This window comes from Schistocerca nitens, chromosome 2 (genome assembly GCF_023898315.1).
Source record: "Schistocerca nitens isolate TAMUIC-IGC-003100 chromosome 2, iqSchNite1.1, whole genome shotgun sequence".
Lineage (NCBI taxonomy): Eukaryota > Metazoa > Arthropoda > Insecta > Orthoptera > Acrididae > Schistocerca > Schistocerca nitens.
The window spans coordinates 121,799,744-121,825,004 of NC_064615.1; the positions used below are offsets into that span (position 1 = coordinate 121,799,744).

Genomic DNA, 25,261 nt, shown 5'->3' on the forward strand with positions numbered 1-25,261 from the left:
CACCAATTGGACAGAATTTTGGATGATATCCCTCACGAGGACATCCAACAACTTTATCAATCAATGCCAAGGCAAATAACTACTTGCACAAGGGCAAAGAGGCAGATCAATGCATTATTGGCTTGCTCAATTTGTGAAGCTCTCTCTGTTGAATAAATCATCCTATTTTCTTTGAAATCAATCATTTACTTGTTTGTACACGTACATCACATCTACCAATTTCCACCTCATTTGCATAATTCCTTCATGGTGCTTATTTTTCATCTTCAAGTGTATTTTAGCACTCCAACTCTATTTCAGGTCAACATGGTGTCACTATAATGTGTCTCCCTATACAAGTTCATAAAGAAATACATACTTCATGAAGATCTAGACTGCTACAGAAAAATGGCAATTTGTATGGAAGGAGTATTATCATGGGAGCGGCAATGGTTGCAAATGGTATATTTACGCCAATATTTTGGCATGGGCAACATGAGCCCAGTTCCATGTGGCAAATTTGCAAGTTAGCTATGGAGGTGGGGGTGGGGTGGAGTGGGAAGAGTGAAGTTTTATAATACGCGACTATGATGATTTAATCTAGTATCAGCAGCATATGATGCACTGCAATGCTGATGTTTGGCATTACGTGTGAACTACTCATGGTTTTGATGGCTCCTTTGGGTTCTATTATGCAATAGGTTACATCAGTCTGAGTCCGCTGTATGTAGCGGAGCTGTGATGGTGGAGGAGGGGAACTACACAGTCCAGTTACACAGCTTTTAGTATAAATTAAATATGACAGTCAAATAATTCCACATAAATGCTATGATAAAATAAAGAAGGTATTGCAAATGCACGCGCAACCCCCCCCTCCTACCCCCTCCCCCCGCCACACACACACACACACACACACACACACACACACACACACACACACACACACACACACACGCGCGCGCGCCCGTGTGTGCGCGCGCGTAACAGGTGCATTTAAAGCTAAATTTTGGTTAATAGCAAAAAACTGTGCTGGCATAACTGGCGCCAGCACACCATGCGGCATAGAGGTTACAAGAGTAGCAATAGAGGCCAATGACAAGACTTGCTGGAAACATACCGCCAATGCCCTCTCAGCTGCCAGTATTTAGGACTGCTGCATAGACTGAAGGGCCAGTTTAGCCAGTTACTAAGCCAGTCAGTTTAGTTAGTTATGCCGAGTTAGTTGGGGGCTGTATGCCATGGAGTTCCAGCATGTCACTGAAATGGATCTGCAGACTTAGCCTCTAGCACTGAGACAGGCAGCACATAACAACCTCATAGTGAACATAGCAAACTTCTGCTTCAACTGCATTGGACTATACAGAAGAGAGCTTGTACCACAGCACATTGAACTTAAGTTAAATATCTCTTTGTTTATGAATAAAGAACCCAGTTACTAATTGCGAGCAGTTTATGTTATAGAGCGAGGATACTGGCCACCAACCAACATCCTCTTCTTGTTTCCCATGGTACAGCTTTACAGAGACAACAAGATGACATAAAAGCAGCTAAAGAGAATACAACAAAAACAGTTAATACGACCTATCGGAATCTGATACAGTACTTCACATTACTGTATCTGACTGATTTTATACAAACTAGTTGAGTCAACCCATCAAAATTAGCTAAAACCTACAGCTTAATGATTTGGGGAAATTCATTCATTCATACATTATGCTCTGCAAATATCATCATGAAGGACAGCATTCAGAGATATGGAGTGAGTGGCATTATACATCAACAGACAGAAGCAACCACTGCTGGGTCTTTCTGTGGAATATATTAAAGACAAATTATGACTAGTGCTAATCTTCTCATACTGATAATTATGGGAATTCTTTCTGGATTACTTCATTAGCAGGAAATCAACTACTCTGAAAACAGCCACATCTTCACCTCTTTTTTTTAAATAATAATAAACATTTAAAATAAGAGCAAAAATACCCAGACACACTTACAGATCTTCTCTCGTCAAAATAGAAAAGGTATTCAGTTAAAATATGTAATGAAACTACCAGCACACACATCACAAACATGTGGGATAGGCACATGTCACTACCATGGATGATTAGTAGGATTGGGAAACTACATCTTATTTTTCACTATCTTCAGCACCTTATTCTTCTATCACCACAAGAAAAGTGGGCTGGGAAGGAGGGAGATAACACTTACAAAACTGTTTCAAGCCAGAAAGCAATCTCTGAACGGAGGATGTAAATAGGGTCTGTAGGTAACTTATTTCACATCCCATCCACAGAACCTAACTTTTCATGAACGAATATCTTTCTGTACTGCACATAAGAATTTCATTAAATACTTCTAATAACGTTATGTACTTACTGTTGTTAAACAATGCTATATTCTTATGTCATTGTGCTACTGTGTATTTTTCAATCTGCTAAGTAATAATGAAATATGCTAAAACAACAGATGCTGTCAATCAGTAAGATGAAAAATATGTGGTGCCTTTTGCGGGTGGGTGCACAACAGCAAAATCTGATCAATATCTGCAGCACACTATAATAAAAACAGAATGTAACATGATGCAGTTATCCATTTACGACATAAACTGACTGCCTTTTTGCTGTAATTAACATCCAAAACATGAATAGTGGACTAATAATACTGACCTGTGTTGCTTCAATAGAGTACAGTCACCACCTTCATTTGGGTCCAGATTGTAAACATACAAATAACCATCAGCAGAAGCAACAAGCAACCTCAGGACTTTTTGTATGCTGTTGAATAAAACCATTAATTGAATATTAATATACTGAAACATATTGCAACATAATAAGAAAGAGAACATATGGCACTTGCTGAATTCATTTATCAAACACAAAGTCTATAGGTGAAGGGTAGTTCTGAAATAAGTTGCACATATGTCCAACAGTAAGAAATGCAAGAGGAAATTTTACTGTCTGCAGTTCACAGGTAAGTGGTTACATATCATCTGATGGAAGCATTATGACACTTATAACGGAGTTATGATGAAACCGACAATTTTGACAGTGTCTGCACCACACAGCATCACAATGTGTGATATATATTTGCTGCACTCCTGAATGAAAGAGGCTTTGGTGATTGTCCATTACAAATGAGTACATGGCATAATTTTTGAAGTCTTATAAAGCTTGCTCAGGTATATGGCCCAGACATGATGTCACAGTAATTAGTTTGTTGATGGTATCAGTTGTCTTGTGATGAATGAGTTTGTGAAGGAGTATCAATGGCACTGACTATAGAGACGAGTACAATTGACTACCAAGATGACAGCCATGTGCTAGATTACTGAAAAGCAGAGAAAAGGTGAGTGCCTTGAAACATGACTCCCTATCACATATTTTAAAATAAATAAATAAAAAAAAGTGTCAGTCTGCAACATCTCCTTCATTACAAACAGGAAATCAATCAATTTCCAGTGTATTAAAGTTGGATCTGTCACCAACCACATGGAGTTTCAAAGTGACCCTGTCCGATAGCCAGTTCACATTGTGTTTTGGGATACAAAATAATTTGATTGTTCAACTTTTACTTACTTCCTGAAGAGACAACAGAGAGAGAGAGAGAGAGAGAGAGAGAGAGAGAGAGAGAGAGAGGCAGAGACAAGACTACTTCAGTTGTGTATTTTGCTTATACAGTCAACTCGAGGGCCTACACAAGAGCAACAGTAGCAGTAGTTCTTCTGGAGACAGCTGGCCATGTAAAGTTCACTACCATTCCTTACTGTTCATCTTGAGTCCACCAAAATCAACTTGTTCCAAGCTATAAACAGGGAACTAGTTACAAAACATTACAGAAGGAATTGTGATGAGGAGAGTAGTTTCCATTTCTGTCCAGATATAGAACACAAAAGTTCTACAAGAGCAGTACTAAAAAAAACTTGTTAAAAGTATAATAAATGTCTCAACGGCTATTGAAGCCATGGTAAAATAGACATGTTTCTATTTTCACTGTGTTTTGATTTCTTGAACAAAAGTCCAGCACATAATGAATTTGTGAAATTTATTTTCAGAACTACCATTACATTTTTTTCAAAGAATAGTTACTTAAAACACTCTGAGAAAAGACAAGATCAGTGCAACTGTGACAAAAATATCACATAAACTATAACTTTTACCACATTTTTACACAATAAGAGCAAGACATATACAAATGAAAATTTTGGAGCGTACAAAATTAATTTAGTCCAACATAAATGAAAGAGTACTCAACGCACTCCAAATGCCTATGCCGCAACAGCTGAACAGTGCTGCAAAAATTTAAATGTAGTATTGGGTCTAACACACCTTCAACTCCGAACTGACTGAAAATCAGTACCAGTCCGTAGCACTGGGGAGTGGAAACTACTACAAGCAAAATTTGTTAAATGAAATAACATTCAACTGCAGGCAGGCCCAAGACTGGCCAACATCGCATATTATTTATATAGGCTTCGGAGAAAGTGCAAGATAACGCAAAATTCTTTCCTTGGATTCAGTCAAGGCTCATCCTTAAAACACGAACCTTTCATATTGAATATATTCATGTGACCTCTTTATGGAATGGGTGTGCCACATGATCCCAAATGTGGGGGAGACACTGATTTACTTATGTCTATTTTCCAGCATTTAGTCGAGCCTTCAACAGCAGATACCAAAATTCAAAACTCCCATGAATGTATTTAGGTGATGAAGTTTTGGACAGAGTTACAAGTCCACAGCTTCATGTGATGTTTTACATGATACTGAGGTTTCAAAAACAAACAAAAATTTTATTCAGTGTCTGTCTATTCTTAATTTCCTACACAAACAGAAACATTGCTCCAATATGGTAATCATCAGTGCTGCCATGACACCACACCAATGGAAATAAATATATAATACTATCTGAAGTGACACACTTGCTGTCAATACCAACCACCATTTGCCACTCTCAATGTTCTGCTGTTACTTTTCCCACCTTCATCCCAGAACTACTTCTGTAATAGTGGCTTGTGAGAACATTGTCGTGCTGTCGACCACGAAACTCATTATTACAAAATGTCTTAGCTCAAATTATCTTTTATATAATTTCAAATTAAGTTGAAGGTCAATTTTATGAAAGATTCATTGCATCACATCCAGGAAATCATATATTGCAAGTTCTGCAGAAATGAAAATTGTGTTTATGATTTATCGATTGAACTGAGCGACATACGGCTAGGAGGGTTAAAAGCATACAAAAACAGAAATCACTGCAGTAGTTGTACAGACTGTGAGCAAATGAATGAAGTATTACTGTAGTAATTTTCAATACCAAAGGTAGCAAAGTAAAGGCTTCAGAAATTTCATTCTTAATCATTCACTCTGGGATACAAAAGGCTTATCAAATACAGACTGATTTCCTTTCTAGACAACCATATTTGTAAACACATTTCAGGTGACTAACTAACCTAGTTCTTTCATTGTAATCTACGATAGAAAACAGTTTACCAGCACATGCAGTAATGATTATTATTATTATTATTATTTAAAGAAACCTCATCTGTGAAGTAGCACTAATTTTTTCTCCAGAAACTCTCCAAAAGTAAACATTCCACCTACATTGTCAGTTCATAATAGAAACAATGCACTAAAAATATTTTCTTGAACCACATAAGCAACCAAATTTCAGCAAATAATTAGAGAAAAAATGAATTTAACATCAGTTCAAAATAAATTTTCTAAATATATACATACACTGTGATGGCACAAACGTTTCTGAGTCCCTGGAAAGGAAGATGAACGGTGGCAAATGCTCGACCCTGGCTGAACACGGTTGTTACTTGCGACGGTAGATAATTGGCAGATGCAGACACAGCCTTTGACAGGTAACCCATCCAGCCTTGATTTTCTGATGGCACACGTCGCAATCTAAGCACACAAGGGGGGAAAAGCAAGTCAAAACAAACTAAACCAACTACTCACACAATTATAGTTGCTTCAGAGACTGGTGACAATATCTTAAGATAGGAAAAACAGTGAATTCATCGGAAATCCATTATTCTCTCATTTGATTACTCATGCACTAATCAGTATTAGTATAATAGATTTAATTGTCATGGTAACTTGACTGAGAAGAATCACAATGTTTGGCAAGAAATACATATTTTAATTGTAACTTTAAGGAAAATCTTTACTTACAAATGTAAAATATTTACAGCTTTGACACAGAATAACTTTAAGAAACTCTGAGAACATAAGACTAAATAATATTTCTCATCTCTTCTAAATGCAGCCTGAAGAAATTTAAAGTGCGTATTATGACACTCCCCCCCATGAACCATGGACCTTGCCGTTGGTGGGGAGGCTTGCGTGCCTCAGCGATACAGATAGCCGTACCGTAGGTACAACCACAACGGAGGGGTATCTGTTGAGAGGCCAGACAAACGTGTGGTTCCTGAAGAGGGGCAGCAGCCTTTTCAGTAGTTGCAAGGGCAACGGTCTGGATGATTGACTGATCTGGCCTTGTAACAATAACCAAAACGGCCTTGCTGTGCTGGTACTGCGAACGGCTGAAAGCAAGGGGAAAGTACGGCCGTAATTTTTCCCGAGGGCATGCAGCTTTACTGTATGATTAAATGATGATGGCGTCCTCTTGGGTAAAATATTCCGGAAGTAACATAGTCCCCCATTCGGATCTCCGGGCGGGGACTACTCAAGAGGATGTCGTTATCAGGAGAAAGAAAACTGGCGTTCTACGGATTGGAGTGTGGAATGTCAGGTCCCTTAATCGGGCAGGTAGGTTAGAAAATTTGAAAAGGGAAATGGATAGGTTAAAGTTAGATATAGTGGGAATTAGTGAAGTTCGGTGGCAGGAGGAACAAGACTTCTGGTCACGTGACTACAGGGTTATAAACACAAAGTCAAATAGGGGTAATGCAGGAGTAGGTTTAATAATGAATAGGAACGCGGGTAAGCTACTACAAACAGCTTAGTGAACGCATTATTGTGGCCAAGATAGATACGAAGCCCACACCTACTACAGTAGTACAAGTTTATATGCCAACTAGCTCTGCAGATGACGAAGAAATTGAAGAAATGTATGATGAAATAAAAGAAATTATTCAGATAGTGAAGGGAGACGAAAATTTAATAGCCACAGGTGACTGGAATTCGAGTGTAGGAAAAGGGAGAGAAGGAAACGTAGTAGGTGAATATGGATTGGGGCTAAGAAATGAAAGAGGAAGCCGCCTGGTAGAATTTTGCACAGAGCACAACTTAATCATAGCTAACACTTGGTTTAAGAATCATGATAGAAGGTTGTATACATGGAAGAACCCTGGAGATACTAAAAGGTATCAGATAGATTATATAATGGTAAGACAGAGATTTAGGAACCAGGTTTTAAATTGCAAGACATTTCCAGGGGCAGATGTGAACTCTGACCACAATCTATTGGTTAAGACCTGTAGATTAAAACTGAAGAAACTGCAAAAAGGTGGGAATTTAAGGAGATGGGACCTGGATAAACTGACGGCTAAACCAGAGGTTGTACAGAGTTTCAGGGAGAGCATAAGGGAACAATTGACAGGAATAGGGGAAAGAAATACAGTAGAAGAAGAATGGGTAGCTTTGAGGGATGAAGTAGTGAAGGCAGCAGAGGATCAAGTAGGTAAAAAGACGAGTGCTAGTAGAAATCCTTGGGTAACAGAAGAAATATTGAATTTAACTGATGAAAGGAGAAAATATAAAAATGCAGTAAATGAAGCATGCAAAAAGGAATACAAACGTCTCAAAAATGAGATCGACAGGAAGTGCAAAACTGCTAAGCAGTGATGGCTAGAGGACAAATGTAAGGATGTAGAGGCTTATCTCATTAGGGGTAAGATAGATACTGCCTACAGGAAAATTAAAGAGACCTTTGGAGATAAGAGAATCACTTGTATGAACATCAAGAGCTCAGATGGAAACCCAGTTCTAAGCAAAGAAGGGAAAGCAGAAAGGTGGAAGGAGTATACAGAGGGTCTATACAAGGGCGATGTACTTGTGGACAATATTATGGAAATGGAAGAGGATGTAGATGAAGATGAAATGGGAGATACGATACTGCGTGAAGAGTTTGACAGAGCACTGAAAGACCTGAGTCGAAACAAGGCCCCGGAGTAGACAACATTCCACTGGAACTACTCACGGCCTTGGGAGAGCCAGTCCTGACAAAACTCTACCATCTGGTGAGCAAGATGTATGAAACAGGCGAAATACCCTCAAACTTCAAGAAGAATATAATAATTCCAATCCCAAAGAAAGCAGGTGTTGACAGATGTGAGAATTACCAAACAATCAGTTTATTAAGCCACTGCTGCAAAATACTAAAACGAATTCTTTACAGACGAATGGAAAAACTAGTAGAAGCCGACCTCAGGGAAGATCAGTTTGGATTCCGTAGAAATACTGGAACACATGAAGGAATACTGACCTTACAACTTATCTTAGAAGAAAGATTAAGGAAAGGCAAACCTACGTTTCTAGCATTTGTAGATTTAGAGAAAGCTTTTGATAATGTTGACTGGAATACTCTCTTTCAAATTCTAAAGGTGGCAGGGGTAAAATACAGGTAGCGAAAGGCTATTTACAATTTGTACAGAAACCAGATGGCAGTTATAAGAGTTGAGGGACATGAAAAGGAAGCAGTGGTTGGGAAGGGAGTAAGACAGGGTTGTAGCCTCTCTCCGATGTTATTCAATCTGTATATTGAGCAAGCAGTAAAGGAAACAAAAGAAAAATTCAGTATAGGTATTAAAATCCATGGAGAAGAAATAAAAACTTTGAGGTTCGCCGATGACATTGTAATTCTGTCAGAGACAGCAAAGGACTTGGAAGAGCAGTTGAACGGAATGGACCGTGTCTTGAAGGGAGGATATAAGGTGAACATCAACAAAAGCAGAACAAGGATAATGAAATGTAGTCGAATTAAGTCGGGTGATGTTGAGGGTATTAGATTAGGAAATGAGACACTTAAAGTAGTAAAGGAGTTTTGCTATTTGGGGAGCAAAATAACTGATGATGGTCGAAGTAGAGAGGATATAAAATGTAGACTGGCAATGGCAAGGAAAGCGTTTCTGAAAAAGAGAAATTTGTTAACATTGAATATAGATTTAAGAGTCAGGAAGTCATTTCTGAAAGTATTTGTATGGAGTGTAGCCATGTATGGAAGTGAAACATGGACGGTAAATAGTTTGGACAAGAAGAGGATAGAAGCTTTCAAAATGTGGTGCTACAGAAGAATGCTGAAGATTAGATGGGTAGATCACATAACTAATGAGGAGGTACTGAATAGGATTGGGGAGAAGAGGAGTTTGTGGCACAACTTGACCAGAAGAAGGGATCGGTTGGTAGGACATGTTCTGAGGCATCAAGGGATCACCAATTTAGTATTGGAGGGCAGCGTGGAGGGTAAAAATCGTAGGGGGAGACCAAGAGATGAATACACTAAGCAGATTCAGAAGGATGTAGGTTGCAGTAGGTACTGGGAGATGAAGAAGCTTGCACAGGATAGAGTAGCATGGAGAGCTGCATCAAACCAGTCTCAGGACTGAAGACCACAACCACAACAACAACAACAACAACAACATTATGACACTTTATGAAGCCCCTCTACAACTGTCCACAAAAAATTGTTGCATTTTTGTGATGCAGTAATCGGATAAAAAAAAAAGTTGGTTGACTGAATCTGGTATGACAAGTATGGAGACAGTATAAGAGGGCGGATTCCTTCCAGGAGGAGGAGGAGGAGGAGGAGGAGGAGGAGGAGGAGGAGCACCATGCAGCCGTAGGCTCCTTATACTGCAGCATTTACTAGAAGGGACAGCAGCCCACTGGATGTTCTTCCCTGTCTGGGTAAGGACTTTATTTGGATCATCAAAACAAGTGTTGGGCAGTAACTGTTTCTCTAGTTAAATGATTGGCCCGTTCATTCCCTGGAGTACCCACAGGACTTGGGACCCAGAGAATGACAACTGAGTAGGCAGTTCAACTAATGTCAGAGAGAAATTCATGAATAGAAGCTATCACAGGGTGACAAGAGTAACAGCAATCAACAGCCTGGAGACTGCTCACTGAAGCACCGAAAATTAAAACACAGTCACAGGAGGTCTGCTTAATAAAATGTATGGTTCTGCTAATGGGTATCAGCTCCACTGTACAAACACCACTTGTTTCTGGCAATAGGTTCCTGACTGGTGAGAGATGAAAAGCATATCCCGCCCTGTCCATGGTTTTAGAGCCGCCAATGTCAATGACAGAAGTACCCTGACACTCATCAGAACTGAGAGGAATAGATGCCAAAATGATTACAGGGATGACAAACTTTTGAAATAGTGAACTGGGTACTAACTGGGGTGGGGCAGCAGTGGAGGGGGCACATTCTAAGGGAGTTAGGTGAAGCTCCTGGCAGACAGCCTCAATGTGCATTTCAGCTAGTAATCCTAAACAAGGACAGGTATCGGAGGGTTAATGCCCCTTGCACTGAAAAAATAATTCAGTAAGTTGGATGATTAGGATATTGTCAGTTGGTGATTACATAAGTGCCCAAGAGCTGGTACTGTCAGAACTGAAGAGGGAGAAAGAGCCCCACTTCAGCAATGATACTTTCTATGGATCTAGTCCAGAAGATGTCACTGGTCAGTCTTACTTCTATCGACAGACTGGGTCCAATAATTTCAAATCTGTAGTTGCTGCTGACTCATGAACCTTGAATCAAGAATCCAATCACAACAAGACCACAATACAGTAAATACAGAGGAGAGTAATGTAATCTGCAAACCAAGAGATGTGGGCAAGAAAGCAGAGAATATTAAGCTTTTGCATGCAGCTGATATTTAGCTAATAAATACAGGCAGCCATGTTAGATTTTTATCCAAGAGCAGTCCCAAAAATCAGGAGTGCAAAACAACTTCCTAGTGCTGGGTACTAAAGTAGAGTCCTGATGGAATGTGATATGACAGCAATGTATGACTGTTTTTGTAGGAGAGAACTGCTATCCATGGAAAAGGGTCCAGGTGGAGGCCCTGCGGATGGCACCCTGGAGCTGACTTTCAGCCAAGGCTGCAGATTGGGAGCTCTATGAAACGCAAAATTCATCAACATACAGTGTGAGGGTGAACGATGGTCCAACAGCTATCACTAACCTGGTGATGGTGGTGGTGGTGGTGGTGGTGGTGGTGGTGGTGAAGAGGAAGAAAAAGAAGAAGAAGAAGAAGAAAAATGAGAGAGAAACTCAGCACAAAATCCTTCAGGACACCACTCTCTTGGATCCATGGAGAACCAAATGATATACACACTCCAACCCAAAGTAACCAGTGGAATAAAAAAAACTGACCAATAAAAATTGGTTGGTAGCCCCAATCCCCAGTGATGGAGGGTAAGTAAAATGTTATGGTACCAAGTAGTGTCATACACCTTATGTAGACGAAGAAAGACCACAATGACGTGTTGTCACTTAGAAAAAGCCTGGTGGATTGCTGTTCCCTGCCTAATCAGATGGGAGGTTGTGGAGCATCCGTTCCAGAAACCACATTGATAATGGGATAAAAGGCCCTGCAAGTCCAGAGCCCAGTATAATTATCTCACTACCATGTATTCAAGCAGTTTGAATAGCATGTTGGTGAGGCTGACTAGTTGGTATCTGTCAATGGGTGTGGGGGTTTTTACCTAGTATAAAGATTGGGATGATGAAACTATCTTCCCACTGTGAAGGGAAAGCCATCTAGCCACATACGGTTGATGCTCCTGAGTAGATGCAGTCTGTGTAACAGACAGATGTTGGGTCATCTGATCATGAACCAGAACAAGGTTGGAGTCCATGTCATGTAATGAGTCAAGAGCCTGAAGAGTTGCCAATCAGTGAAAGATTCATTATATAATCTGGCAAGACTAGGGATGAAAGACAGGGAGATGTCTTCAATTTATCTTTTATGCATACATACATCAGTACAAATACCACCATGGGGAAAGAGATCTGGAACAGTTGCTGGTTGGCCCACGCCTGAAGAGAGATGTTTCCAAGAAGAAGATACAGCAATCCCAGCATTCCTTCTTATTTTATTTAATTAGATAGTGAGCCTTAATGGGAAACTGCTGCAAAGTGAGAAGGTTATATAAAAAGTGCTCCTGCTTTTATTTCCAGAGGACTTGAGGACTTCACCTGACTGGCTCCATTATGTCACAGAGATGGAACAGGCTGCTCTGCACAGATACTGAGCGAGTGCCACTTCAGCTTGCTCCATCTCCTTGACAAATTCTAGCCAATCAGATACTATCCTTGTGGCATAAAAGTGCGGACCTTATCTATTTCATGAAAGTCATACTTAGCCCTAATGACAATTATTGGGGTAGCCATCAAAAACTTTGGATTTTATCGAAATTTGACATGTTAAGTTAACTGAGAACTTTTTATCTGCACAAAGGAAATGTTTTCCAGAGAGAGAAGAGCGCAACAGTTCTTTTTCAATGTCTCACCGAATCCTGTCTCCTGAGCACCTGCAAATTAGAGCTGCATAATTCTGTATCCACCCAATAAAAACATATCAGTCATTGCCATTAAAATTTCAGATCTTACATAGATTTATCATGAAATAAACAACTAAAATATGTAAAATTGCAATCTGTAGAAAGCACAGAAAATAAAGTTAGTGTTACAAGTAGACATTACATGAATGTGTTCCTCACAGTTTTGTTATCACTTATTTAGTTCAAAGAACCACTTATGCCTAACCACCTTTATTCCACTTACTTTCTTAATTAACAATGACTAACTTTAGCAATACTTTAATTCAATAAGGGTTTTTTTTTTTTTTTCAAATTTGAAGGAGCAGGAAAAAACACCACTATTATCAATTATCTTTTGTGTTTGTCCACAGCTACAGTAGATCTTTTAAGTGTCAAAACTATTTTTGCTACCTTTGTCTATTTCATCATTCAACTGTGCACTATCAGCTGATTTGGTATATGGCCATTATCAAGTACTTCAAAACACTGAAATCAGTCAAATGTTTTGTGAAATGATTTGTCTAAAAGTAAGAAATAAAACAGATGAAAGAATTATCTGATGCATAACATCTGCTGTACATGATTTTGAGCATTATTCAAAGGCACACCAAATGTTTCTCTATTTTATTTCTTACTTTTTGATAAATCATTTCACAAAAAACCTGACATTACTTTTTTTGTTCATGATCTTATTGACACCTCATTAGCTTTTGTTGCATCCCCTTTTCTCAAAATGTTCTAAATTTACTACTCAAAGGCAAGCATTCTGACAATTAAGTACCACACCAATGTACCTTTTTAAGCACAAAATAGCTAGCCTTGAAAAGTAATTTTTTGATACCTCATTTGACTTCCTACTGTCTGCTATTCTTGAAGTACTCTAAATATAGTACTTCACTCAAAGGAAACCTTTTGGCAGTTAAATATCACCCCAATGTAACTTTTTATTTGCAAAAAGAGAGGCCTTGAAGAGATGGACTTCTGACACTTCATTTACATTAGCTAGCAGCACTGTTCACTAAATTTTTCAATTTTTCCCTCGAATCACTAAGCTTTTATTAATTATCCTGACGAGTTTCGACCTTAGACCACACACTCGTCAATCTGACAGCCCATTTGTTCTTTCCCCATTACTGATTTTAAAATTGACAAAAATTTTCTTTCAAACCACTAATTAATTTTTTCTTAATTACCCTGCTCACTTTCAAGCAAATAAACACTTATATGCAAAATTAGTGTCCATTTTAGTCATACGTTGGCAGTTATTGTTAGATGTGCCAGTGTTATAAAAGCTGAACTCTGAAGTGAGGTTACTATATGTTTGAGTGCATCTAATGGTGAGAAATAAGTGTGTATAATGACATCACTCAAACGGATGCAAATTAACATACTGAGAATTACGTAATGGTGTAAGTTAACACCATGAAATACACAGTAACACGTTAATGAGTCACTGTAACTAATTACCAATGTCAATTTGTTTTTTAAGCTTTAGTTCCACACAGTCACTGTAAAATTTATCTTGTGGAGAGTTTCAAGGACACTATATTTGAAATATCAGTTTCATGATCACAAATGCAAAATTATTGCTTTAAATATATAGTACATTAAAGTCAACACAATGTCATTTAATGAAGCATAATGGAGATGGATGCAAACATGTCAACATTTACCTTACTGAATCAGGAAAAGAATGCTATATGCCCATAACAACAACAACAACAAGTTAAAACAGTGCATTGTGAATCACATAAAAACTTGAGGTCTTGCAACATTCATTCACTGTTTTCTGTGAACCTCATCATGGACACTCCTTAAGGATGTGGAATGAGTGAAGATTTATGTTAAGAGAAGCAACCATTACAGACTGCTTCTATAAAAGCCACTGCTTCTCCACTTTCGCTACTCAGCTGCTACTGCATACCGGGCATTTAAGTAATTTTACCGAATGTAACAAGGGACTGGAAAATTTTGCGAAAATGATAAGGCAAAAAATAATGCAAAATAAGCAGTTTTTAGCAAAATAACATGAAATAAGCAGTTTTTACAAGCTATTGCAATATTTTTAATTTTACCATATAAAAATGTTACAAATCTCAGGACCGTCGTTTGCTAATATCCGTAACTAATAGTTGCTAAATGTTAAAACTGCATTTTGATTTCTAATTTCCTGAAGGTTTAGGTTCAAGTATAACATTAAGCTGACAGTTCATTTCCTGCTTAACAAACTTTAATGTGGTGACGACAATAGCACCAAAATTAGCACAAATAATGCAAAATTTGGCCAAAAACATTGAATTTAGAAAAAACAATACTGAATTTGAGTAAAAACACCAAACTTGAATAAAGAAACACTAAATTTCACAAAGAACACTAAATCTGACAAAAATGATACTCAAATTTGCCAAAAATAAAATCAAATTTGCCAAAAAAGTAACATCAAATTTGCCAAAAAAGTAACATCAAATTTCGCAAAAAAGTAACCTGGCAAAATTTTAACCTCAAATTTGCCAAAAAATAACCTCCAATGAAGCAAAAATGAACAATGAATTTGGAAAAAAAACAGTAATAAATTTGACAAAAATATGAATGAATTTGGCAAAAAATAATGACACATTTGGCAAAAAATAAGCCTCATTTGGCAAAAACGAACATGGCAATCAATGATACTGAATATGGCAAAAATAACGCCAAATTTGATTAAAAAACATAACAATAAACTTGCCAAAAAATAACAGGATTTTGCAACAAAAGTAACATCAAATTTGGCACAAATAACAGTTAAATTGCCAAAAATATAAACAATGAACTGACAAAATAGCTCCAATCGAGCAAAAATGTACATCGAATTTGAGAAATAACACTAGATTTGGCATAAAAACATAAATTTGGCAAAAAGTAATGTCAAATTTAGCCATAAGTACCACTGAATTTAGCGAAAAATAACATCAAATTTGGAAAAAATACCACCAAATTTCACAAAAATAACAATACGTTTGGCAAAAAAATTTCAAAAAAATAACCTCAAATTTGACGAAAAATAACACCAAATTTTGTAAGAAAATACCACCAAGTTTGGCTATAAACTAAAATGATTTTTCCCTGTCCCTACATATAATGAATGCTATCAGCTGCCTAAATACTGTTTAAAATGAACATTCTTGTGTCCAAATATTCTAAAAAAAGTAAAAGTGACTATCAAGTAAGGAATTCTTTTAGTTTAATTTTAATTATCAAGATATTTCATTTCTTGCCTGATGTCTCTATTAGGGTTTTCCACCAGAATATAAAATTCCATCCTGAAGCCTACTCAGGGACGCACATTCTATACAGAAAATATTTTTATTTCTTGTATTATGTTGTGAATTTCACAATTCATCCCTCATTCAATCTTATTGCTAATCAGAAACACCATTACAGAATAAGGGTACTGGGTCACAAGTGTAAGAACCCCTAAAAAGACTTGTGAAAAATGTTTGGTTATTGTAACAAGATTATGAGAAGGAAAGTTGCAGCTAGGCACAACAATAAGACTATCACAATTAAAGCTATTAAAGCTTTCAGTCATTAAGGCCTTCGTCAACACCACGCGCGCGCGGGTGGTGTTGACGAAGGCCTTAATGGCTGAAAGCTTTAATTGTGAGTGTTGTTTTTGTTGTGCCTATCTGCGACTCAGCATCTCCACTGTATGGTGAGTAGCAACTTTCCTTCTCATAACAATGTTACGGTCCATCCTGGATTTTCCATTGTTTGATGTTTGGTTATTGATGTCACAAAGATTCTTACTGCACATTTCATTACAAATACTTTATTTTATTTTACTTTAGCTCAATTGTCTCACGAGACGATGACACAGAACAACAGTGAGCTAGAAATTCCATTGGCGTTCTCCGCATGACGGTGACCCATCAGATTGCCATCCAGCAGCATGCCTCACATATGGAGATTCATTCATTGATCTAAAGTTTTGGCATCGAAAAGTCATTTTTTTCCCAAGGAACTGCACAGTATCAGTTTTTGTAACGTTGTGCATTAAACTTTTTGTTGCCAGTCAGTTTTAAGTCTGTTCCACTTGGCTACGTCTGGTATGGATGTGTATTGGCTCTTTATCAGTATCTTTGTCAATGGCAAATATCACAGATATGCAACAGTTATCTAATGTCCATGACAAACAGTTTATGTATGTAAAGAACAAAAGTGGACCAGCTATCTAACTTACCAGGACTTCACATTTCACATTTCCTCACTCTGAATTTAGTTTCATTCCCACTGCATTAATTTTAATGTGATCCACAGTTTTTGCTGTTAAAAATGACACCATCCCACACAAGGAGGAAGTGTTTTCTGCTACTGTTAGGAAAAAATCACTGTGTTTAGTGACCAATGATTTGAATAAAACATCATATGTCTCACAGGTGCTGTCATCAGAAAGTTAAATTTCAACTGCCAAACAGAATCTGTTTTATGCCTAATAATGCTCCAAAATGCCATATCGATAAGTTGTAGTTACATAATAAAGAAGCAATAGTACATCAATGACTGTAACAATTCTTCTTCTACACCAAGTAATAATATTTGTTTATGCAAGAAATACTGTGAACAACACAATTGATAGACAAAACCAAATGAATATTCACCACGATCTCAATTACTGTGAGATAACAGGCTATTTATGTAAGACAAATATACTAACAGTAACTAGCTTATCACACCTACCTCTGAAAAGAGTGGTTTTCCAGTGAGTTACAATTACCTTTAAAATTATAAAGCAATGCCTTAACAAAGTAAATACTAACTCTTCTCGTGGTTCTTCCAGCTTGAACACATGAACAGTTTCAGTATTGCTGGAACAGCAGAGGAAGTTGGAATCTATTGAAAAAGCAAGACTTGATATGCTGACGCAGCGTTTCACTCCACGCCGAAATTCATAGAGCTTTGTCCCATCGTTCACTAAAAAAACTCTAATGACAGTCCCTTTCTCGGATGCAGTTGCCACTTTGGTACCTGACGTACTAAATGCTAATGCTGCTAGTGGGCTGTCATGAGCTGGAATCATGGTCTTTGCATGCTGGCAACAGACAAAATGTGTCAATTAAGTCTGCTGTACTTCTAAGCAATTAAAAAGCAAAAATATCAACAATAGCAGAAATAACAGCAGAAATAACAGGATAAACTCACCAAATTGATGGTATCAAAAATTTGAACCTCTCCAATTGTATTCGAACCTGGATATGCCAAATAACAGCAGTCACTGTTAACAGAGAGCGTGCATAGCCCAGAAGGGTTAGGTGGAGTATCTCGTATTGTGTGTAGTACCTTCATATCACGAATATTATGTATATACAGAGATTCTTCAAGGCATACCACAAGTCGCTACAACCAATGAAAAAAATCCTTTCTTAGTAAATTAAAATATCATGCAACACTGTAAAAAACAAAAAATGATTTTTACATAAAGTAAGAAGAATCAAGGGAATAATCAGACAAGCTAAATACTGATATTTCCTGTGAAATTATGTGCAGAATGTAATTCCTTTCCCATAAAACCTACTCAGTGTTTACAGTACACAAAATTGAATTAGAATCCCAACTCATGGCTGTTATCATAGCTGCAAGTTACTGACTGATTGGCATAGAGTCCTCTGTGCACAGAAAACAGGTTGGAAGCTTCAAGGATATAACAACAGAATAAGGGTTGGAAACAGTATGGATTCCAGAAGCTCCTGAGACCTCTATTTGTACATGGAGGATACCAGAAGCCACTTTTACACTTGATAATGACAGTAATGGGAGTCATCAAATGCTGGGTTTCAACTTATAATTTGGTATAGATTTGCCCGAATGAAATTACTGCGTCAAACTCAAAAACTGTGAATTCTTATACAGCACTCAAATTTAATCTGTTGGCAATTGGTTGCTGTTCTTCATTTCTGTATACAGTTTTCGCTTTGTAATTTCAACTATCGTAATATTTATGCAACTTCCAATGAAACAAACCAACATAATTTTAAAATAATTTCCATATGAAGTACACAGCTATGCATCTCAAAAGAATTTATGAGGGTTGAATGAAAAGTAATGCCTCCACCTTCATTAATTGGGTTTGGTTGGGAATGTTTTAATAAACCAAACGGAGAAATAATCCTTCGAATGTGATCTTTAATTACCAATATTCACTTTTCCACATAATCACCAGCCAATTGGATATATTTCTGCCAACAATGAACAAGTTTTTTGAAGCCATCACAAAAGAAGTCGACACACTTTTTGCGCAACCACAGTCTCACAGTTCTCTCAATGTCTTCATCAGAAGCATAATGATAACCCTGCAGATCGTCTTTCATTATCAGGAACAGATGGAAGTCAGACAGTGCTAAATCTGGACTGTATGGAGGATACTTTATGGTGGTGAGATTCAGTCTCTGAAGTTCTGCTGTGGTGGCACGTTAAGTGTGTGTCATGCTGCAGGAAAACATTTCCCTTTTCCTTTCGGACCTTTGTTAGCTGTCATTTCAGAGTTCGCAGCATTGTGATGTAATGCTCTGAATTTATTGCTGTTCCACGATCAAGGAAATCAACATGGATAACACCATCTGCGTCCCAGAACACTGTGGCCAAGATTTTTCCAGCCAAGGTCTGCGTCTTGAATTTCTTTTTCTGGGTTGAGTGTGTCGATATTCCATAGACTGACGTTTCATCTCCGGGTCATAATAGTGTATCCATGTTTCATCTCCTGTCACAACTGAATGGAGAAAGGAGTCACCTTCATTCTCGTAATGCGAGAGGAGTTCCTGGCAAATTTAAAGACTGTGCACTTTCACTTCAGGCGTCAGCATCCGGGGTACCCATCGTGCACAGATCTTCAGATGGACAAGCAAAGCAATAATGTGACCCGTATGTTCTTGTGAAATGCCGATCGTGCGTGCAATTTCTCTCTGAGTGATACGATAGTCAGTCTGTCAACATTTTGCTTGTGAAACTTGGTGGTTGCTGTCACAGGATGTCCAACTCTTTGTTTGTCACGCAGGTCAGATGTTCCCACCTCAACATCTTTAAGCTTACTCACGCAACGAAGCACAGTACTCACATCAACACAATCACCATAAACTGCTTTCATTCTCTGCTGAATCTCCTTTGGGGTGACACCTTCTGCTGTCAAGAATTCAATGACTGCACATTGCTTAAATCGCATTTACCAATGGTCTGCACAGGATTCCATTCTTTACATTGTAACAACATAACCGTTCAATGCTAAGGCTTCCTGCCAACTGGAGCTGTAGAGAAGAGGCTACGGAACAAGTCAGTACCTGCCACATACCAATGCTGCCAACTGTTGAAGAGTTACGAAAGTGGAGGCATTAATTTTCAGTCAACCCTCATACTACATAACACAATGGGAACAAATAGCTCAAAATATATATACACATGGAAAACATGTTTTTATGAGGATGGGACTGATCAGCTGTGGTCTTGCTAAAGAAACTATCCTGCCATTTCTTTGAGAAGATTTACAAAAACCTAAATCAGAATAGCTGGACAGAGCAACTATAGTCTCCTGCAAACATGTGGTCAGATAAATAGTATCTTGTCAGGCTTCCAGCAGCGGTGGTTGAAACCACATGAGCTTTCAATAACACTCTCCTTGGCCATTGTCATGTGGTAAATGATTGCTGTGTCACAGCGGCCTTGCTGTTACAGGCTATGATGTCACTGGTACTCTGTTCCTTGCTAACTGAGGTAATGTTTACACTCTGCATCCCATCGCACATGCTTCAACCTCATGATGGCCAGGTTCCAGACTGTGCTCAGCTGCAGATTACCATCCTTGTTGACGGTGTTTTCACATATTTTTATTCCTACCCTGCTTTTATGATGCTATCCCAAAATCCCTTTGTTCTCATAATGACAGATGTTTTGTCAAATATAATTCAGTGTTGATTTTCTAATGCGTGTTCTGCCAAAGCTAATTTTTCAGGGTAGTTAGGCATAAGCACTTCTAGTGTTCCATCCAGTGTTGCTCAACAGTGCTTACTGTTTGGCCAACTTAGTAGCAGCCACATTGAAACAGTATTTTGTGCTGTCCAAGCATTCTAAGCCCTACATCATCCTTCACAGGCCTCATGAGCTGTTGTATTTTTGCCTGGGGCCTGAACAATGACTGAACAAGCCTACTAATCTTTCCTGACATTGTGCCACAGAAAGGAAAAAAAATGCAAGTTTCCGTTCTCTTCTTTGGTGGTGTTTTATCTGCGTGTCTCACCAGAAATAGCCTGTGATACCTAGTGGTGACCGTAACCATTTTCTGGAAAGACTTTTCGAAAGTGGCCTAGTTCTAGTGGCACATTTTTCAGTGTCTGAGACGACTTTAGCATGGTGGGTGAGGGTGTTCAGAACACCATGTTTTTGTGCCAGATGGTGGTGACTAGGAGTGTCCAGATACAGATCTGAGTGTGTAGGTTTCCTGTACACACCATGGCTGAGGTGGCCATTGGTTTTCCAATTACCGAGGACATCAAAGAAGGGCAATACACCACCTACATCAACTTCCATCGTAATCCTAATGTGACCGTGAATGCCATTCCAGTCTTCTAACAATTCTTCCGTTTTCTCATGTCTGTGGGGACAGATGATAAAAGTGCCATCGACATAACAACAAAAGAAACTTGGCTTATCTGAAGCTGTGCTCAAAGTGATGTCTTGAAATTTCTCTATACAAAGTTTGGCTACGGATGGCATTAACAGACTTCCCATCACTGATCAAAATACTGGACGCCATATACGAAATATGATGATGTCAACATGTTCTTAAACAATCCCACAATTGTACTGTCAAATAACTGGGAGAGAAAATCTATGTAGTCTTGACAAGAACATGCGTAAACAGGGGGACTACACCAAAACTGACCATTATATCACCTTGCACAAGATGCAGGAGTTCAATTTGGATGATAAAATCATTGCTCCTGATGCGATGCACACACGGACTAACACATGGTGTACGGAGGCTGACCACATGTTTTGCATCTGACCCAGTAGTGTTCACAGTAGGGTGAAGAGGAGAATATGTTTTGTGGATCTTTGGTAGCTCATAAAGCGTACATGGGCTCAATGCCTTTCAATGACGACTGTTTCAGGATGTCTTCCTCATTACTCTTGGCGTTGGGTGCTTTGCAGTTTCCAATAGGTAACCTCCTAAAGAAACAGCTGAATTTTAGCATCAGCTTTGTTCAGAATGACTTGTGCATTGCCCTTGTCAGCTGGCATAACCACTATGAGAGGGTTGCTGCAGAGTGTGTGAAGTCCATTACGTTCAGCTCAAGCCAAGTTAGATGGTGATGATTTAGATTTTGAAATAATCCAGCAAGTCTCACAATGAATTTTGTCTCCACTCTCATTAGGCACCTTGCGGATTACTTGTTCAACCCCTCTTATAATATTACAGATAAGGATACTCCAAGGCACTAGTAAGAAGTTAAAACCTTTCTTTAGTGGCAAGACGACATCTGTGTCAGTATCTCTGTCTCTCATGCTGATGATAGTTCATTCTGTGTACAGGAAATTCACAAACAAGGATCAGTACCTGCATGCACTTAAGTCACCACCATCCTGCACAAAAATGTAGCATCTTTGACACCCTCATCCATAATGCTAAAATCTTCTCAGACGCTGAAAATCTGCCACTGAACTAAACCAGTTCCAAAAAGTCTTCAGCGAAAATGGCTACAGTCACTGCCAAGTATCACAGGCTATTTCTGGTGAGAGACGAATGAAAAACACCACCAAAGAAAAGAACACGAAACTTGCGTTTTTGCCTTTCTGTGGCACAGTGTCAGGAAAGATTAGCCGGGTCCTGAAGATAACAACGTCTCAGTTTTCAGCCCCCCCCCCCCCCCCCAGCAAGAATACGACTGCTCACGAGGCCTGTAAACAATGATATAGGGCTCAGAATGCCCGTGTACAAAATACCATGTCAATGTGGCTACTTCTTTGTCCACCAAACAGTATGCACAGTGGAGTGACACCGGACAGAATGAGAGAGGTGCTTATGCCTATGCTGTCCTGAAAAATTAGCAATGGCAGGACACACTTTAGAAAATTGACACTGCATTTTATTCAGCAAAACACTTGTCAAAGGGATTTAGGGATAAATTCATAAAATAAGAGGCAGAAATAAATATATGGGAAAACACCATCAACAAGGATGGCAGTTTGCAGCTCAGCATAGGCTGGGACCGGGCCACTGCGAGGTTAAAGTGGGTGCGATGTATACAGGACATAAACAGTACCATAGTTGGCAAGGAAGAGAACACCAGCAACATGACAGCCAGTAGCATGGCTTTATAACAGCGATGACACAGCACTCATTCACCACTTGACAATGATTAAGGAGAGCTCGATTGAAAGCTTGGGGGATTTTAACCACCTGCCACAGTTGGAAGGCTGAGAAGCTTTTATAAATTCATATCACCATGAGACCGTGCATTCATACATGAGGTCAGTTTGTAACAACTGTAATGCATCATTCAGGTGGCTCCAATTGTACAATGTTGTATGATTTACACAAAATTTGCACCAGATAACTTATGACATAACAAATGGTTTTGTACTATCTCACTGCATACACATCCTGCTGGGGACTTGTGGACTACAAACATTTTATTTTGCCCCTTGCACTCCTTCCAGTCTATTCGTAAAATGACTCCATGCCCACAAACATCCAACTATACCCCACGCATGTCACGTCCCTCCTTCAGTCCACCTGAAAAACTGAGTAAGCATCCCTCATGATGAATGAGATGTTAAGCTCAGGAGAATGACAAGATGTACAATCATGCACTATAGATTTTGACATGATTTTCTAGTAAAAGTATTACTTTGTGAGCATGTATTGTAAAGTGACGGAGTTTTAGTTATCCCCATCTGTTATTTAGCACTACAGTGAGTCATGTATGTAATCTTTAATTGTTTAGTAAGCATTGCTTATGAAGAATGTTTTAGTCACTTTTCTTTAACAGATGTATTTTAGCAGTCTAACAATGGAAAGTCATGGCTGGAATAATAATATGGAAAGGACAGGTTACTACTCACTACAGAGAGGAGGTATTACAAGGTGTACAACTTTGCTTCCGCCGTTTTTTACTCAACATTTGAGGCTTTAATGAAACAAATTTGCTACACATGTATCATTCAAAGTACTTTCGATCGCTGGTCACTGCTTTTTCCCATCTTTTGGGCAGAGTACGAATCCCACGTTGAAAAATTTTTTCATCTTTTGAAGCGATCCACGAATCGATCCAATTTGTGACATCTTCATGAGATCAGAAGTGTTGGTCAGCCAGGCCATGTGCCGTTGTTCTAAACAGGTGATAGTCAGAGGGAGCAATGTCTGGAGAATACAGCGGGTGGGGTAGGACTTCCCATTTTAACTTTTCCAAGTACATCTTGACCTCTTTTGCAACACGGACTCTAGCATTGTCATGCTGCAAAATCACTTTATCGTGTCTTTTGTTGTATTGCGGCCATTTGTCTTTTAATACTCTGCTCAAATGCATTAATTCCGTTCGATAAGGAGCACCTGTGATTATTTCACTTCGTTTTAACACCTCATAGTACATGACGCCGAGCTGGTCCCACCAAATGCAGAGCACGATCTTGGAGCTGTGAATATTCAGTTTGGCTGTTGACGTGGAGGCATGGCCGGGATATCCCCATGATTTTCTGCATTTAGGGTTATAATAATGAACTCATTTTTCATCCCCAGTCACAATGCGATGCATAAATCCCTCCTGTTTTTGCCTCTGAAGCAACTGTTCACAAACACACAAACGCCATTCTACATCTCTTGGTTTCAGCTCACACGGGACCCAAGTTCCTTCTTTCTAAATCATGCCCATAGCCTTGAGATGTTTTGAAATGGTTTGCTGTGTCGCTCCCACAAATCATGCTAACTGCCTGACATCTGCGATCTGTTTCTTTCGACCGCTACTTGCCGTTGTCACCACCTATCGGCAAACGGCGGAAGCAAAGTTGTACACCTTGTAAGTCGCTGATAGGTACAATGAAAACACTGCTAAAATATTAAGCTTTCAGACAAAGCTGCACTCCAGTCCCCAGATACAGTGACCACATGTTTATGAGTTATGCTTGTGTGAAAGAGTGTGAACGTGAGTGAGTGAGTGAGTGTGTGTGTGTGTGTGTGTGTGTGTGTGTGTGTGTTTTCTGTTTCAGAAGAAACACTGTCTGAAAGCTTAATATTTTAGCCATTTTTTTTCACTGTGCCTGTCTGTGACTCAGAGAAGTCCATCCTTTCCATGTCGTTATTTTAATAATCTTTTTCATGTCATTAGGTAATTTATTACACAATTTTATTCCTTGATATAAAATGCTGTTTGCAATTTTTGTTTGTTTTTCTTTGATAATTGCAAGCAGTCAGAAGTTCTGTAATTATGTATACACCTATCAGGGAAATATTTGGTTATGTTTTCCCCGATTTGGACAATAGATAGGTATATGTGCTCACTAGATGCAGTATGTTTAAAATGGGCTGACTACTACTTCTAGTTATTACTCTTATGGTCCTTTTATACAGTTTAAAAACTGTATTCATGTTCTGTGCCTTTGATCCCCAGAAAAGAATCCCGTAGCTATGATCTTAAAGATGGCTGTAATTCCATCAACTGTGTGTAAGTAAGCCTGGAGAGGCTGAAAAAAAATCAGGCAACCGGTTGGAAACAAAGGTTTATTGGAACCCTTGG

At 38.7% G+C, this 25,261-nt stretch overlaps 1 protein-coding gene across 7 annotated transcripts in view; it reads right to left on the reverse strand.

Annotated features, from left to right (window-relative positions):
- LOC126235807 (WD repeat domain phosphoinositide-interacting protein 2) overlaps nucleotides 1–25,261 on the reverse strand; it is an 85,341-nt gene that overhangs the window by 21,104 nt on the left and 38,976 nt on the right. For all 7 annotated transcript variants that reach the window (XM_049944646.1, XM_049944643.1, XM_049944641.1 and 4 more), the window contains exons 4-7: nucleotides 17,685–17,879; nucleotides 17,303–17,574; nucleotides 5,718–5,891; nucleotides 2,649–2,756 (exon numbers count right to left, since the gene is read on the reverse strand). In XM_049944646.1, the coding sequence (XP_049800603.1) occupies nucleotides 2,649–2,756; nucleotides 5,718–5,891; nucleotides 17,303–17,574; nucleotides 17,685–17,879 (749 nt within the window). The remainder of the gene's footprint in view (nucleotides 1–2,648; nucleotides 2,757–5,717; nucleotides 5,892–17,302; nucleotides 17,575–17,684; nucleotides 17,880–25,261) is intronic.